The sequence below is a fragment of the Oncorhynchus gorbuscha genome, unplaced genomic scaffold (assembly GCF_021184085.1).
Source record: "Oncorhynchus gorbuscha isolate QuinsamMale2020 ecotype Even-year unplaced genomic scaffold, OgorEven_v1.0 Un_scaffold_1779, whole genome shotgun sequence".
Taxonomy (NCBI): Eukaryota; Metazoa; Chordata; class Actinopteri; order Salmoniformes; family Salmonidae; genus Oncorhynchus; species Oncorhynchus gorbuscha.
Genome location: NW_025746461.1, coordinates 40,870 through 57,500, shown reverse-complemented (window position 1 = coordinate 57,500; position 16,631 = coordinate 40,870). Strand labels below are relative to the sequence as shown.

Sequence of the window (16,631 nt, the reverse complement as noted above, 5' to 3'; positions counted from 1 at the left end):
ACCCCATCCGCTCACTGGGCAGACGGTACGCTTGTTGCAGCGGAGGCACACACCCACACAGAGCGAGCAACAATATTAATTAGAAAACCCACATGGTCTGTTTGCACAGGGCTGACGTTGATGATGTGGAATAGCACCACTGTAATGGCCTGCTCTAATCGCCCGCCTGGCTGCTCTGTTGGCAAACACAGGACCACAACGTCCCCTCTCCTGGCCCTGATACCACTTCATATCACCACTATCCCTCCTTTCCCTCGCTCTTTACATCGTTCCCCCGGATTGCAATCAGGCCTTATTGTTAATTAGAATGGGAATCATTTTCCTAATGCCACACTGACTGGAGTCTAGACATGCATGTAGATGGATGGGTAGAGGACGCAAAGCGGAGGAGGCTAAATCAATTTGCTCTAATTTGATTGGGTTGGATTAGCTACTGCAGTGAAACAACCACAGGGGCAGAATGAGTGGAAGGTAAATGTAGGGAAATAAACATCTCCATAGCAACCTGAAGGAGAGCCATCAAATATGATCAAATCTATTGAACATCTCAAAGGTGTTGAGTCCCTGGGATGAGTATTAACTTACTATTTTCACTACAAACGCACTCGCTCGCACACTCCCACACTCGCTCGCACACTCCCACACTCGCTCGCACACTCCCACACTCGCTCGCACACTCCCACACTCGCTCGCACACTCCCCACACTCGCACACTCCCACACTCGCACACTCCCACACTCACTCGCACACTCCCACACGCACACTCGCACACTCGCACACTCCCCACACTCGCGCACTCCCACACGCACTCCCACACGCGCACTCCCACACACTCGCACTCCCACACGCACACTCCCACACGCACTCCCACACGCACACTCCCACTCCCACACGCACACGCACTCGCACACTCGCACACGCACTCGCACACACTCGCACACACACTCGCACACTCCCACGCACACTCCCACGCACACACACACACACACACACACACACACACACACACACACACACACACACACACACACACACACACACACACACACACACACACACACACACACACACACACACACACACACACACACACACACACACACACACACACACCTGCACCTCCAGCACCGAGCTGAGCAGGTTTTCCTGATCATTGTGTATCTGCAGCACAGGCATCAATGAATGTGTTTGCGGAGGGTAATAGAATCAAAGTCAATCAGCAACGCTCCTAATTGCCCGACTATGTGCAGAGAAATCACATTAATACAGCTAATTAAGTGGATGGCAATAGGATGCCATGTAATTGGCAGGAAAACTAGGATTCACGTCAGAGAAACTGGTCCAAGTGTCAAGGAGTCATTCAGTTGTTAGTTTGTGGTGTGACTGATGTCATCTGATCACTTCATATTTATTCACACTGTTTAGTTGTAGGGGACCTTGGGTGATTAAATGCTATTTTATGCACAGATTACTTAAAAATATATATTCAATGTTATCTTGACTGTATTCATCATCTTTCTTATGTGTGTTGTCTTGACCGTGCCCACGTGCACACACCAACCGTACACACACACACACACAAACTCTGCTCTTCCCCCCCATGCTGTGCAACTGTGTTGTTGGGAGCCCCAGCTTCCCTTCTCTCCTCCTCCTCATCTTTTATCACTTTCCTCTATCCTCTCCCTCTCATATCCTCTCCTTCTCTCCTCCTCATCTCTTCTCACTTTTCTCTATCCTCTCCCTCTCATATCTTCTCTCTCTTCTCTCTTCCTTCTCTCTCCCCTCTCCCCTTTCTCCTTTTCTCCTCCTTCTCTCTCCTTCTCTTCTCCTTCTCTCCTCCTTCTCTCTCCCCTCTCTCCTTCTCTCATCCTTCTCTCTCCCCTCTCTCCTTCTCTCATCCTTCTCTCTCCCTCTCTCCTTCTCTCCTCCTTCTCTCTCCCCTCTCTCCTTTTCTCTTCCTTCTCTCTCCCCTCTCTCCGTCTTTCCTTCTCTCTCCCCTCTCCGTCTTTCCTTCTCTCTCCCCTCTCTCCGTCTTTCCTTCTCTCTCCCCTCTCTCCGTCTTTCCTTCTCTCTCCCCTCTCTCCGTCTCTCCTCCTTCTCTCTCCCCTCTCTCCTTCTCTCCTCCTTCTCTCTCCCCTCTCTCCTCCTTCTCTCTCCCCTCTCTCCCTCTCTCCTCCTTCTCTCTCCCCTCTCTCCCTTCTCTCCTCCTTCTCTCTCCCCTCTCTCCTTCTCTCCTCCTTCTCTCCTCCTTCTCTCTCTCCTTCTCTCCTCCTTCTCTCTCCTTCTCTCTCCTTCTCTCTCTCCTTCTCTCCTCCTTCTCTCCTCCTTCTCTCCTCCTTCTCTCCTCCTTCTCTCCTCCTTCTCTCCTCCTTCTCTCCTCCTTCTCTCCTCCTTCTCTCTCCCTTCTCTCCTCCTTCTCTCTCCCTTCTCTCCTCCTTCTCTCTCCCCTCTCTCCTTCTCTCCTCCTCTCTCCCCTCTCTCCCTTCTCTCCTCCCTCTTCTTCTCTCCTCTGTTTCTGATGTGTGGATCAGATGGTGAAAGATTCATGATGCACATGGAGTCTCAATTAGCTCCGTTAAGCTGTCTGTAGGCTCCGCCGGGCCGGGCTGCGCTGGGCCGGGTTCCGCTGGGCCGGGTTCCGCCGGGCTGCGCTGGGCCGGGTTCCGCTGGGCCGGGCTGCGCTGGGCCGGATTCCGCTGGGCCGGGCTGCGCTGTGCCGGGCTGCGCTGTGCCGGGTTCCGCTGTGCCGGGTTCCGCTGTGCCGGGTTCCGCTGGGCCGGGCTGCGCTGGGCCGGGCTGCGCTGGGCCGGGCTCCGCTGTGCCGGGTTCCGCTGGGCCGGGCTGCGCTGTGCCGGGTTCCGCTGGGCCGGGCTGCGCTGTGCCGGGTTCCGCTGGGCCAGGTTCCACTGGGCTGCGCTGGGCCGGGCTGCGCTGGGCCGGGTCCCACTGGGCTGCGCTGTGCCGGGTTCCGCTGGGCCGGGCTGCGCTGTGCCGAGTTCCGCTGGGCCGGGCTGCGCTGGGCCGGGCTGCGCTGTGCCGAGTTCCACTGTGCCGGGCTGCGCTGGGCCGGGCTGCGCTGGGCCGAGTTCCACTGGGCCGGGCTGCGCTGGGCCGGGTTCCACTGGGCCGGGCTGCGCTGGGTTCCACTGGGATGCACTGGGCCGGGCTGCCCTGGGCCGGGTTCCACTGGGCCGGGCTGCCCTGGGCCGGGTTCCACTGGGCCGGCTGCGCCGGGCCGGGTTCCACTGGGCCGGTCCGGGCTGCGCTGGGCCGGGTTCCACTGGGCCGAGTTCCGCCAGGCTGGGCCCTTGTAGCCTCTCCAGGGACCCCAGCTCAAGGGCTCTCTGGGGACTTGTTAAGCCGTGTTGAGAGCACTTGGCTTTGAATTGGCCTTTTGTTTGCCTCCTGCAAGTGGGAGGTGGTCCCGACAGCCTCTCAGGATGCTCCTTGCCTCTCAGCCCTCACACACACACGCATAATCACACACACACATTATTAAAACACACACACACACACGCATAATCACACACACACACATTATTAAAACACACACACACACGCATAATCACACACACACATTATTAAAACACACACACACACAAAGTCTTGAACGTAATCACACACTCCTCCGCTTGGTTCAGAATGGTCTTTGATTGTGTCACAGTGGGTGTGAGAGTCTGAGAGAGCTTTGTTTCTGCACATGGTCTCAGCCCTCATTCATGTTTGAGAGGGGTGACTGACCCCTACTCAGTGTGCTCCCTGTCAGAGATACACACACACTTCAGGGACTGCTGCCTTAAAGAAACCATCATTTTTAATGAGGACTCCAGTCTTTTATTAGTTTAATATTGATCCTGTAAACACCAACTGTCAAGCCCACTGGAATCACAAACCTGTTATGTTGTCTATGTTGTCTCCAGGGACGGATGCTGCCAAGTAGCTTAACTCCTCCCTAATGACTCCTACATTTACATGTAGTTATGTTGTTATAGGTAGCGAGGCCTGTACATATCAGAACTATGTAACCCACAACAATGCTGCTCTGTATTCTGAACAAACCCCCTTGTCATTAGTTCTAAAAACAAATCCCTATTTATCTGAAGACGTTTATCTTGACTATATAAGTGTGTATTGCTAGCAGACTGTCTCCCTGTGTCTCCTGTAGGACTACATGCAGAACGTCCATGGGAAGGAGATAGATCTGTTGAGGACCACAGTGAAGGTCCCAGGGAAGAGGCCTCCCCGAGCGGTTTCTACCTGTGCCGCTGTCCCCAGCCCGAAGACAAACGGCCTGGCCAAGGACATGAGCAGTCTGCAGCTGGGACCTGGTGGCCCTGGTGAGAGACACACACACACATAGACACCTCGTCCCACATACACACGTCCCTTGTGGGCCTTTATGGGCCCTGCAGTATTTTGTTGTAATTTACCTTTACCACAATTTAACACACACGCACACGTACCTACCAACACACACGCACACAGACGTACCTACCAACACACACGCACACAGACGTACCTACCAACACACACGCACACGTACCTACCAACACACACGCACACGTACCTACCAACACACACGCACACGTACCTACCAACACACACGCACACGTACCTACCAACACACACGCACACAGACGTACCTACCAACACACACGCACACGTACCTACCAACACACACGCACACAGACGTACCTACCAACACACACGCACACAGACGTACCTACCAACACACACGCACACAGACGTACCTACCAACACACACGCACACAGACGTACCTACCAACACACACGCACACAGACGTACCTACCAACACACACGCACCAGACACACACGCACACAGACGTACCTACCAACACACACGCACACAGACGTACCTACCAACACACACGCACACAGACGTACCTACCAACACACACGCACACAGACGTACCTACCAACACACACGCACACAGACGTACCTACCAACACACACGCACACAGACGTACCTACCAACACACACGCACACAGACGTACCTACCAACACACACGCACACAGACGTACCTACCAACACACACGCACACAGACGTACCTACCAACACACACGCACACAGACGTACCTACCAACACACACGCACACAGACGTACCTACCAACACACACGCACACAGACGTACACAGACGTACCTACCAACACACGCACACGCACACGTACACAGACGTACCTACCAACACACACGCACACAGACGTACCTACCAACACACACGCACACAGACGTACCTACCAACACACACGCACACAGACGTACCTACCAACACACACGCACACAGACGTACCTACCAACACACACACACGTACCTACCAACACACACGCACACAGACACCTACCACCAACACGCACGCACACAGACGTACCTACCAACACACACGCACGCACACAGACGTACCTACCAACACACACACACGTACCTACCAACACACACACGCACAGACGTACCTACCAACACACACGCACGCGCACAGACGTACCTACCAACACACACGCACGCGCACAGACGTACCTACCAACACACACGCACGCGCACAGACGTACCTACCAACACACACGCACGCACACAGACGTACCTACCACACACACACGCGCACAGACGTACCTACCAACACACACACACACGCACAGACACACCCACCAACACGCACGCACACAGACACACCCACCAACACGCACGCACACAGACACACGCACGCACACACACACCCACCAACACGCACGCACACAGACACACCCACCAACACGCACGCACACAGACACACCCACCAACACGCACGCACACAGACACACCCACCAACACGCACGCACACAGACACACCCACCAACACGCACGCACACAGACACACCCACCAACACGCACGCACACAGACACACCCACCAACACGCACGCACACAGACACACCCACACACACACACACTCACACAGACACACCCACCAACACGCACGCACACAGACACACCCACCAACACGCACGCACACAGACACACCCACACAGACACACACACTCACAACGACACACCCACCAACACGTACGCACACAGACACACCCACACAGACACACACACTCACAACGACACACCCATGCTCACACACAGGCGCACGGCTCCAGGAGGACCAAACTAATAGCATGAATATTCAGTGACCCATAATACATGTACTAATTACTGTCATGAATATTAATGCAATCAGAGTCCTCTCTCCACTCAGGCAGCTCCAGACATGAGCTGTAATGAGAGAAAGAGAGGTGAGGGAGGGAGGGATGGAGGGAGACGGAGGAGAGAGAGACAAATGATTCACTCAGCTGTTAGGCCATGAACGGTTTGATTTCAGCAGAGGGCTGCTGGTCGAGTCTTCCTTTGTGATCACTGTGTGTGTGTGATTCCTGTACATGCGAGTGTGTGTGTTTGCGTGTTAGTGCACATTTGCGCGTGTGTGTTTAGTATGTTTACAATCCACGGTCATGTCTCCAGTGGGTCAGAGTGTACTGTATCAGTGTGTATTCTAGCAACAGCAGCAGCTTTAGGCTCTGGGCTAAGGTGGTGCTGTTCTCATCACACCCAGGCTTCGCTTCAACTTCACACTGAACACACACACACACACACACACACACACACACACACACACACACACACACACACACACACACACACACACACACACACACACACACACACACACACACACACACACACACACACACACACCCTGCACTGAGGTAATTGACTGCGGTAAATGCGCGCTCCGCTCTGTTCGGCTCCGTTTACGGTCACATTAGCCTATTATAATGCTAATGCTTTATGTGGAGCCCCCAGCACATCCAGATACATGTATTGAGCCAGGGGCCACAGTGAGGGAGGGCCCTTACTATGTCCCCTGTGGTGTGGCCTATTGCAGTAGACATAGCTGAATCCATTGTGTTGTTTGCTTTGGGGTCGAGGTTCAACTTGATTTATTAGGGGGTTCTCTTTAGTCAAAGGTGTAGCAGCAGGATTTCTTTATTCCATTTCATTTAGTTGTGTTGCCAGTCGGTCCTCATTGTAAACTAAGGAAAACTGAGCACTTTTCTTTCTAATGTAAACGTATTTGTAACCTTGAGTTGGTTTCAGTAAATGATGGAATATTCACCAAAAGATAAGTTTGACAAGTGACTGATAGACGTCCCGGTTTCTCCCTCGCTCTCCTTCAGGCTCTGTCACCAGTAGTTTGTCAGCCTCTCAGATGGCCAGTGGGATCAGCCTGGTGTCTTTTAACAGTCGTGGGGACGGCATGCACCAGAGATCCTACTCAGTCTCCTCCGCCGACCAATGGAGCGAGGCCACCGTCATCGCCAACTCAGGAGTCAGCACAGGTATGAGGAAACACACACACACCGTTAAGGAACCAGGTACTGGACTGAAAAGGAATCAGGCCACCCCCAGACCCAGTCTTTTCTTTCCCCCTGTCCATGGGTCCCAGATGGGCTCTGACATGGAGCTCCGCGGTGGGGAGCCTGCCTTAGTACAGGCAGCCTGAGAGCAGAGCTCCGCAGGGGGGCCCTTCTCCTCCTCCGCTGGGCCTTTCATTCGTCTTCCATTGATCTGCCTGCCAGGCCCCTAATGCTGTCTTAACTGTTTATCAAACTAATGGTCACTCAGAGACACACATTAGCAAGAACACATTTATCCTCACATGTACTGGGGGAATCTGGTGTGTGTGTGTATGTGTGCACATGCTCTGGTCTTTGACTGACGCTCACACACAGCCACACACTCTCTGCCGCATGCTGAGACTGACAGCTGTCGGATCGAGGGTGTGTCGCCGTGACGATGAGTCTGAGTGACAGGTCCCCCGTGTGTGTTGGGCCCGTTGGCCCTGCGCTGCTCTCCTGAAATAACGTTTAAAGTTGTGAAACACTATAATCACATTGGCTCCCAGGGGCCTCAATGCACACGCGCGCACACACACACACACACAGCTGATGCCCACACTAGTACCCTTCTGTCACCTCGTTCTCTCCTTTTGCCAACTGTGGGCAGCTTATGCAAGTCAGTTCAATTTCACTCAACTTTATTTGTACAGACATTTCTGTAAGGCCATTTATCAATGAACACAAACCGTTTCTTTTTAACGGGCAAATTTGAATGAGTGTGATTGACATCTGTGGATTGGGGATATGATGGATGTTGACATCTGTGGATTGGGGATGTGGTGGAGGTTGACATCTGTGGATTGGGGATATGGTGGAGGTTGACATCTGTGGATTGGGGATATGGTGGAGGTTGACATCTGTGGATTGGGGATATGATGGAGGTTGACATCTGTGGATTGGGGATATGGTGGAGGTTGACATCTGTGGATTGGGGATATGGTGGAGGTTGACATCTGTGGATTGGGGATATGGTGGAGGTTGACATCTGTGGATTGGGGATATGGTGGAGGTTGACATCTGTGGATTGGGGATGTGGTGGAGGTTGACATCTGTGGATTGGGGATATGGTGGAGGTTGACATCTGTGGATTGGGGATATGGTGGAGGTTGACATCTGTGGATTGGGGATATGGTGGAGGTTGACATCTGTGGATTGGGGATATGGTGGAGGTTGACATCTGTGGATTGGGGACATGGATTGGGGGTGGAGGTTGACATCTGTGGATTGGGGATATGGTGGAGGTTGACATCTGTGTTGATTGGGGATATGATGGAGGTTGACATCTGTGGTTGGGGAATGATGGAGGTTGACATCAGCTAATTAACACCACATTGGGGATATGTGGATTTTGACATCTGTCACATTCTATTACAGTATTCATCTATGGATTAAAATATGGTGGAGGTTGACATCTGTGGATTGGGGATCTGTGGATAATCTGTGATTGGGTCTGTGGATGACATCTGTGGATTGGTGTGAGGTTGACATCTGTGGATTGGGGATATGGTGGAGGTTTAATCTGTGATTGGGGATATGGTGGAGGTTGACATCTGTCAGTTTAACAAAGCTTCTGTTTAATCCAGCTAATTAACACCACATTAAAATCTGTGTATTTTTACATTCCCATTCTATTACAGTATTCATTTATGCAGATCTAAAATAAAATGTGTGTCTGTGTATAACTGTGTGACTGGGATGAGTTGTGTAGTCTGGTTTAACTAGTTGATTGTGTGCTCTGTGTTTAACTGTGTGTGTGTTGTGCCCCCTTAGCCCATAACTGTGAGCTGTATTGGTGTCTTAGTATAACTGTGTGGTGTTTGTAATTGTGTGTCTTGTTAACTGTGTGTGTGTTGTGTGTCTTAGTATAACTGTGGGCTTGCTGTCTTAGTATAACTCCTCTGTGGCCGTGGGCTTCTAAAGTGCTTGTGTGTGTGTGTGTGTGTGTGTGTGTTGTGAAGTGTGTGTGTGTGTGTGTGTCCTGTGTGTGTGTGTGTGTGTGTGTGTGTGTGTGTGTGTGTGTGTGTGTGTGTGTGTGTGTGAAGGGCTTGTGTGTCTGTGTTTAACTGTGTTAGTGGATGTTGGGGTCCTGGAGGCGTTGAGCTCTGTTCTGAGCTTGTCTGAAAGCATTTGCCCTCCTCTGTGGCCGTGGGCTTATATAAATAACCTTTACCCAGCCCCTGAGCCTTACCCAACCCCTGTAACGTGAGGCTTCTGAAGGTGCCCCTGCTCTTTCCACTGTGTCTGTGGGATGGGCTTCTGATAGCTGGATGACTAGTTGACCAGTGGCTCCAGGGCCTGAGAAGTCATCACCTTCTGCCCCCAGGCCCAGCCCAATGGGCTTCAGGGAGAAGAAAAGGAGGACGTCTTTGTAATTAGTTGTTCTGTAGTGGCCGTGGGCTTCTAAAGGGCTCGCTGCTATTTGCCCTCCTCTGTGGCCGTGGGCTTCTGAAGGACTCTCCTCTGTGGCCGTGGGCTTCTGAAGGGCTTGCTGCTATTTGCCCTCTGTGGCCGTGGGCTTCTAAAGGGCTTGCTGCTATTTGCCCTCCTCTGTGGCCGTGGGCTTCTGAAGGACTCTCCTCTGTGGCCGTGGGCTTCTGAAGGACTCTCCTCTGTGGCCGTGGGCTTCTGAAGGACTCTCCTCTGTGGCCGTGGGCTTCTGAAGGACTCTCCTCTGTGGAGGGACGGTTGTGTCTGAACAATAGTCTGCTGCTTTGAGACTGTCTTCATACGAACCCTTTATCTAAACCCCACACCTTTTACACCAGGCCTTGTCTGTTTTTAATCAGATCACATTATATTCCCTCTGCTCCTATCTACTCATGTATAATATTCATTTGCTGACGTGATGATTCACAGGAAGACAAGTCCCTTCAATCTAGACCTGTAATTTATCCTATTGGAGGAGGGACCTAGTGCGCCACAGACGGTAATGAGTCCTATTAGTGGAGAGACCTAGTGCGCCACAGACAGTAATGAGTCCTATTGGTGGAGGGACCTAGTGCTCCACAGACAGTAATGAGTCCTATTGGTGGAGGGACCTAGTGCGCCACAGACAGTAATGAGTCCTATTGGTGGAGGGACCTAGTGCGCCACAGACAGTAATGAGTCCTATTGGTGGAGAGACCTAGTGCTCCACAGAAAGTAATGAGTCCTATTGGTGGAGGGACCTAGTGCGCCACAGACAGTAATGAGTCCTATTGGTGGAGGGACCTAGTGCGCCACAGACAGTAATGAGTCCTATTGGTGGAGGGACCTAGTGCGCCACAGACAGTAATGAGTCCTATTGGTGGAGGGACCTAGTGCTCCACAGAAAGTAATGAGTCCTATTGGTGGAGGGACCTAGTGCGCCACAGACAGTAATGAGTCCTATTAGTGGAGAGACCTAGTGCTCCACAGAAAGTAATGAGTCCTATTGGTGGAGGGACCTAGTGCGCCACAGACAGTAATGAGTCCTATTGGAGAATGAGAGAAGAGATGAAGACATCCACACACTAGAAGCCCTGTAGCCAGTAAGTGGAGCTGAGGACGGGAGAGGACAGCTGCAGGGTTGTTAGTGTGTGGATATGTGTCCTTTCTCCAGTTAAATAAATATAGGATGGTTATGACATCGATGGCCTCTGGTCTGTTTGCTACTCTCAGTGAACACGCCCCCTTTATCCTCTCTGCATTGAGCTGCCGTTTCCCCTTAATGATGGAACAATGGGAGCAGTAATAATAATGAGTGTCTGTTTCATTAGGAGGCTGTTGTTCCCTAGACACCTCCAGGCCTGTAGGAGCCGGGGGGGATGAACCAGGGACAAGGGAGGGCAAGGGGAGCAAGCTAGCGTTCCTCCCTGCTCAGGCAGTGGCTCGCTGGGCTGAGCTGGTCGAGGCCCACAGTCGCTCCAACCTTCAACCCTCTGACTAACATAGTGTTCCTATTTTCAATCCTCCGTGGCTGGGGGGGGTGTCCCTGGCAAGTCATCTTCCTCCTTCAGCTCAGGAATGCACACGCAGGAGCAACCCTGTTCCCTGGTTTTCCCTGTCCATGTCTCTCTTACAGTGGCTAACAATATAGTCTCTACTGCCTTTCCTAGCTTGATTGGGTGATGGGCTTTAAAATGACAGCCCTGTCAGGATATCTCAGCATTTCAGTGATCTGAACCTTTTGCCTCTGGTCCTGTGTGTTTTCAAAAACTGGAAACAGGAAGAAACCTATTTGTTGTGTGTGTGTGTGTGTGTGTGTGTGTGTGTGTGTGTGTGTGTGTGTGTGTGTGTGTGTGTGTTGTGTGTGTGTGTGTGTGTGTGTGTGTGTGTGTGTGTGTGTGTGTGTGTGTGTGTGTGTGTGTGTGTGTGTGTGTGTGTGTGTGTGTGTGTGTGTGGCGCGGTGGCCCTGTGAAAGAGCCCATTGTGTGTGTGGGGGGGGGGGTGCAGCAGCAGGTGTCTTTGATTTGGCAGACCAGGCTGTGGAATTTCATGCCTCAGGAGCTGCACGGCCATTCTCTGATCTTCTACCGTAAAGTAGCCAACAGACAGGAAGTCACTTTACCTCCACTTCCTGTTTACTATCCTCACTCAGAGTTGGTCTGCTTCACGCTGTTGTCACTAGTTACCACAGCCATCATAATAGCTGTTGGTCTTAATTTAAGCTTAGGTATAAGGTTAGCAGTGTGTTTAAGGTTAGGTTACAAATCAGATTTTAAGAAGAGAAATTGTAGTCATGGGCGGAGTTTAGCCAGAATTATGACTTTGTGGCTGTGGTAACTATTGAAGACCGCTTCACACACAAGGCTGGGATATTATTATGCATTTACTGTTAATGATAATAACACATTTCATTTGTTGAGCTCTTTTAATTTACAGACAGAAATCATAAAGCTCTTTAAATTGTGAGCAACCATGTTAACACCCTATCAAAGAGCACAACAGTGTCTCAATGAACCTCTCTTTATACCAGAGATTGAAGGAGAAGAGTGAGAGAGAGGCGAGCTCACAGAAAGAGAACGAGTAAGACTGTTAACAACAGATACTGAGGGCGCCAGTGGAGGGATGATTGTAGAGAAACATGGGTGATGCTGCGAGGGAGGGAGGGCATAGTGTGATATGTGAAGGTGGTGATGTAGAGAGGGGAGGAGAAGGGGATGCAGCGAGGGAGGGAGGGCATAGTGTGATATGTGAAGGTAGTGATATAGAGAGAGGAGGGGGAGGGAGGGAGGGAGGGATAGTGTGATATGTGAAGGTAGTGAGGTAGTGTGATATGTATGATGAGAGGAGGGAGGGAGGGGATAGTGTGATATGTGAAGGTAGTGATGTAGAGAGAGGAGGGAGGGAGGGCATAGTGTGATATGTGAAGGTAGTGATGTAGAGAGAGGAGGGAGGAGGGGATAGTGTGATATGTGAAGGTATGATGTAGAGAGAGGGGGGGAGGCTGGAGGGAATAGTGTGATATGTGAAGGTAGTGATGTAGAGAGAGGAGGGAGGGAGGGGATAGTGTGATATGTGAAGGTAGTGATGTAGAGAGAGGAGGGAGGGAGGGGATAGTGTGATATGTGAAGGTAGTGATGTAGAGAGAGGAGGGAGGGAGGGGATAGTGTGATATGTGAAGGTAGGGATAGTGTGATAGTGTGATATGTGAAGGTAGTGATGTAGAGAGAGGGGAGGCTGTGAGGGAGGGAGGGGATAGTGTGATATGTGAAGGTAGTGATGTAGAGAGAGGAGGGGGGAGGGCATAGTGTGATATGTGAAGGTAGTGATGTAGAGACATGGGGAGGGAGGGGGGAGGGATAGTGTGATATGTGAAGGTAGTGATGTAGAGAGAGGAGGGGGAGGCTGCGAGGGAGGGAGGGGGGATAGTGTGATATGTGAAGGTAGTGATGTAGAGAGAGGGGGGAGGCTGCGAGGGAGGGAGGGCATAGTGTGATATGTGAAGGTAGTGATGTAGAGAGGGGAGGCTGTGAGGGAGGGAGGGGATAGTGTGATATGTGAAGGTAGTGATGTAGAGAGAGGAGGGAGGCTGCGAGGGAGTGAGGGGATAGTGTGATATGTGAAGGTAGTGATGTAGAGAGAGGGGGAGGCTGGGAGGGAGGGAGGGCATAGTGTGATATGTGAAGGTAGTGATGTAGAGAGAGGAGGGAGGGAGGGGATAGTGTGATATGTGAAGGTAGTGATGTAGAGAGAGGAGGGGGAGGCTGCGAGGGAGGAAGGGGATAGTGTGATATGTGAAGGTAGTGATGTAGAGAGAGGAGGGGAGAGGAGGGAGGGAGGGCATAGTGTGATATGTGAAGGTAGTGATGTAGAGAGAGGAGGGAGGGAGGGGATAGTGTGATATGTGAAGGTAATGATGTAGAGAGAGGAGGGGGAGGCTGCGAGGGAGGAAGGGATAGTGTGATATGTGAAGGTAGTGATGTAGAGAGAGGAGGGAGGGGATAGTGTGATATGTGAAGGTAGTGATGTAGAGAGAGGAGGGGGGAAGGGGATAGTGTGATATGTGAAGGTAGTGATGTAGAGAGAGGAGGGAGGGGATAGTGTGATATGTGAAGGTAGTGATGTAGAGAGAGGAGGGGGAGGCTGCGAGGGAGTGAGGGCATAGTGTGATATGTGAAGGTAGTGATGTAGAGAGAGGAGGGGGAGGCTGCGAGGGAGGGAGGGAGGGCATAGTGTGATATGTGAAGGTAGTGATGTAGAGAGAGGAGGGAGGGAGGGGATAGTGTGATATGTGAAGGTGGTGATGTAGAGAGAGGAGGGAGGGGATAGTGTGATATGTGAAGGTAGTGATGTAGAGGAGGGAGGGAGGGGATAGTGTGATATGTGAAGGTAGTGATGTAGAGAGAGGAGGGGGAGGCTGCGAGGGAGTGAGGGCATAGTGTGATATGTGAAGGTAGTGATGTAGAGAGAGGAGGGAGGGAGGGGATAGTGTGATATGTGAAGGTAGTGATGTAGAGAGAGGAGGGAGGGAGGGGATAGTGTGATATGTGAAGGTAGTGATGTAGAGAGAGGAGGGAGGGAGGGGATAGTGTGATATGTGAAGGTAGTTATGTAGAGAGAGGATGGAGGGAGGGGATAGTGTGATATGTGAAGGTAGTGATGTAGAGACATGGGGAGGCTGTGAGGGAGGGAGGGGATAGTGTGATATGTGAAGGTAGTGATGTAGAGAGAGGGGGGGAGGCTGTGAGGGCATAGTGTGATATGTGAAGGTAGTGATGTAGAGACATGGGGAGGCTGTGAGGGAGGGAGGGCATAGTGTGATATGTGAAGGTAGTGATATAGAGAGAGGAGGGGGAGGCTGCGAGGGAGGGAGGGGATAGTGTGATATGCGAAGGTAGTGATGTAGAGAGAGGGGGGGAGGCTGCGAGGGAGGGAGGGCATAGTGTGATATGTGAAGGTAGTGATGTAGAGACATGGGGAGGCTGTGAGGGAGGGAGGGGATAGTGTGATATGTGAAGGTAGTGATGTAGAGAGAGGAGTGGGAGGCTGCGAGGGAGTGAGGGGATAGTGTGATATGTGAAGGTAGTGATGTAGAGAGAGGGGGAGGCTGCGAGGGAGGGAGGGGGAGGGCATAGTGTGATATGTGAAGGTAGTGATGTAGAGAGAGGAGGGAGGGAGGGGATAGTGTGATATGTGAAGGTAGTGATGTAGAGAGAGGAGGGAGGGAGGGAGGGGATAGTGTGATATGTGAAGGTAGTGATGTAGAGAGAGGAGGAGGAGGCTGTGAGGGAGGGAGGGAGGGGATAGTGTGATATGTGAAGGTAGTGATGTAGAGACATGGGGAGGCTGCGAGGGAGGGAGGGGGTAGTGTGATATGTGAAGATGGTGCTGTAGAGAGTGGAGGGAGGGAGGGGATAGTGTGATATGTGAAGGTAGTGATGTAGAGAGAGGAGGGAGGGAGGGGATAGTGTGTTATGTGAAGGTAGTGATGTAGAGAGAGGAGGAGGAGGCTGTGAGGGAGGGAGGGGATAGTGTGATATGTGAAGGTAGTGATGTAGAGAGAGGAGGGAGGGGATAGTGTGATATGTGAAGGTAGTGATGTAGAGAGAGGAGGGAGGGGATAGTGTGATATGTGAAGGTAGTGATGTAGAGAGAGGAGGGGGAGGCTGCGAGGGAGGGAGGGGATAGTGTGATATGTGAAGGTAGTGATGTAGAGAGAGGAGGGGGAGGCTGCGAGGGAGGGAGGGGATAGTGTGATATGTGAAGGTAGTGATATAGAGAGAGGAGGGGGAGGCTGCGAGGGAGGGAGGGGATAGTGTGATATGTGAAGGTAGTGATGTAGAGAGAGGAGGGGGAGGCTGCGAGGGAGGGAGGGGATAGTGTGATATGTGAAGGTAGTGATGTAGAGAGAGAGGCTGGGTCGGGGGGAGAGGGAGGGAGGGGGAGGGGATAGTGTGATATGTGAAGGTAGTGATGTAGAGAGAGGAGGGAGGGAGGGAGGGGATAGTGTGATATGTGAAGGTAGTGATGTAGAGAGATGAGGGGGAGGCTGTGAGGGAGGGAGGGGATAGTGTGATATGTGAAGGTAGTGATGTAGAGAGAGGAGGAGGCTGGGTCGGGGGGAGATGCGGGTGAGGAGAGGGAGGAGGGGATAGTGTGATATGTGAAGGTAGTGATTTAGAGAGAGGAGGAGGCTGGGTCGGGGGGAAATGCGGGTGAGGAGAGGGAGGAGAGGCTGCAGATGTGAGGGCTGTTAATCCCGGGCGGTTAATTGTGCGCTCCAGGATGGCATCTTGTCAGCAGAGATAAGTTGTCACGTTTTCCACTTGAGCTGAGACTAAACGATAGTCCAATAAGTTATGTCTGTCCTTGAGGCTGTCTGTTCTGTTCTGGGCAGCAGGCGCTACATCAGTGTGATAGGAGCTCGCTCCGTGCCAGCAGCCCCCCCAAACCCACTGTCCACATCAGTCCCGCCACCCACGCTGATATTGATGGGAACTGAATGTTATTTTATTCCGCCGCAAGTCACAGCTGTCAGCTCAGCGCATGAAAAGTGAAGCGTCTCGTGGCCTCCGAGCCTGATATCCTGGGCCAGCCAGGGGAGGCGGAGGAGAACAGCCAAATGAATGGCAGCTTCATCCACTGGCTGCTATGAATGGCTCCATAGAGCTGGACACATCCACACTCAGACCCTGTATTACTGCTTCCCTAGCTGGACACATCCACACTCAGCTCCTGTATTACTGCTTCCCTAGCTGGACACATCCACACTCAGCTCCTGTATT

The 16,631-nt window shown here is 52.0% G+C and overlaps 1 protein-coding gene across 3 annotated transcripts in view; it reads left to right on the top strand.

Annotated features, from left to right (window-relative positions):
* The window catches only part of LOC124024201 (arf-GAP with GTPase, ANK repeat and PH domain-containing protein 1), a 104,139-nt gene that overhangs the window by 49,680 nt on the left and 37,828 nt on the right, over positions 1 to 16,631 (top strand). For all 3 annotated transcript variants that reach the window (XM_046338202.1, XM_046338201.1, XM_046338200.1), the window contains exons 8-9: positions 4,166 to 4,337; positions 7,222 to 7,383. In XM_046338202.1, the coding sequence (XP_046194158.1) occupies positions 4,166 to 4,337; positions 7,222 to 7,383 (334 nt within the window). The remainder of the gene's footprint in view (positions 1 to 4,165; positions 4,338 to 7,221; positions 7,384 to 16,631) is intronic.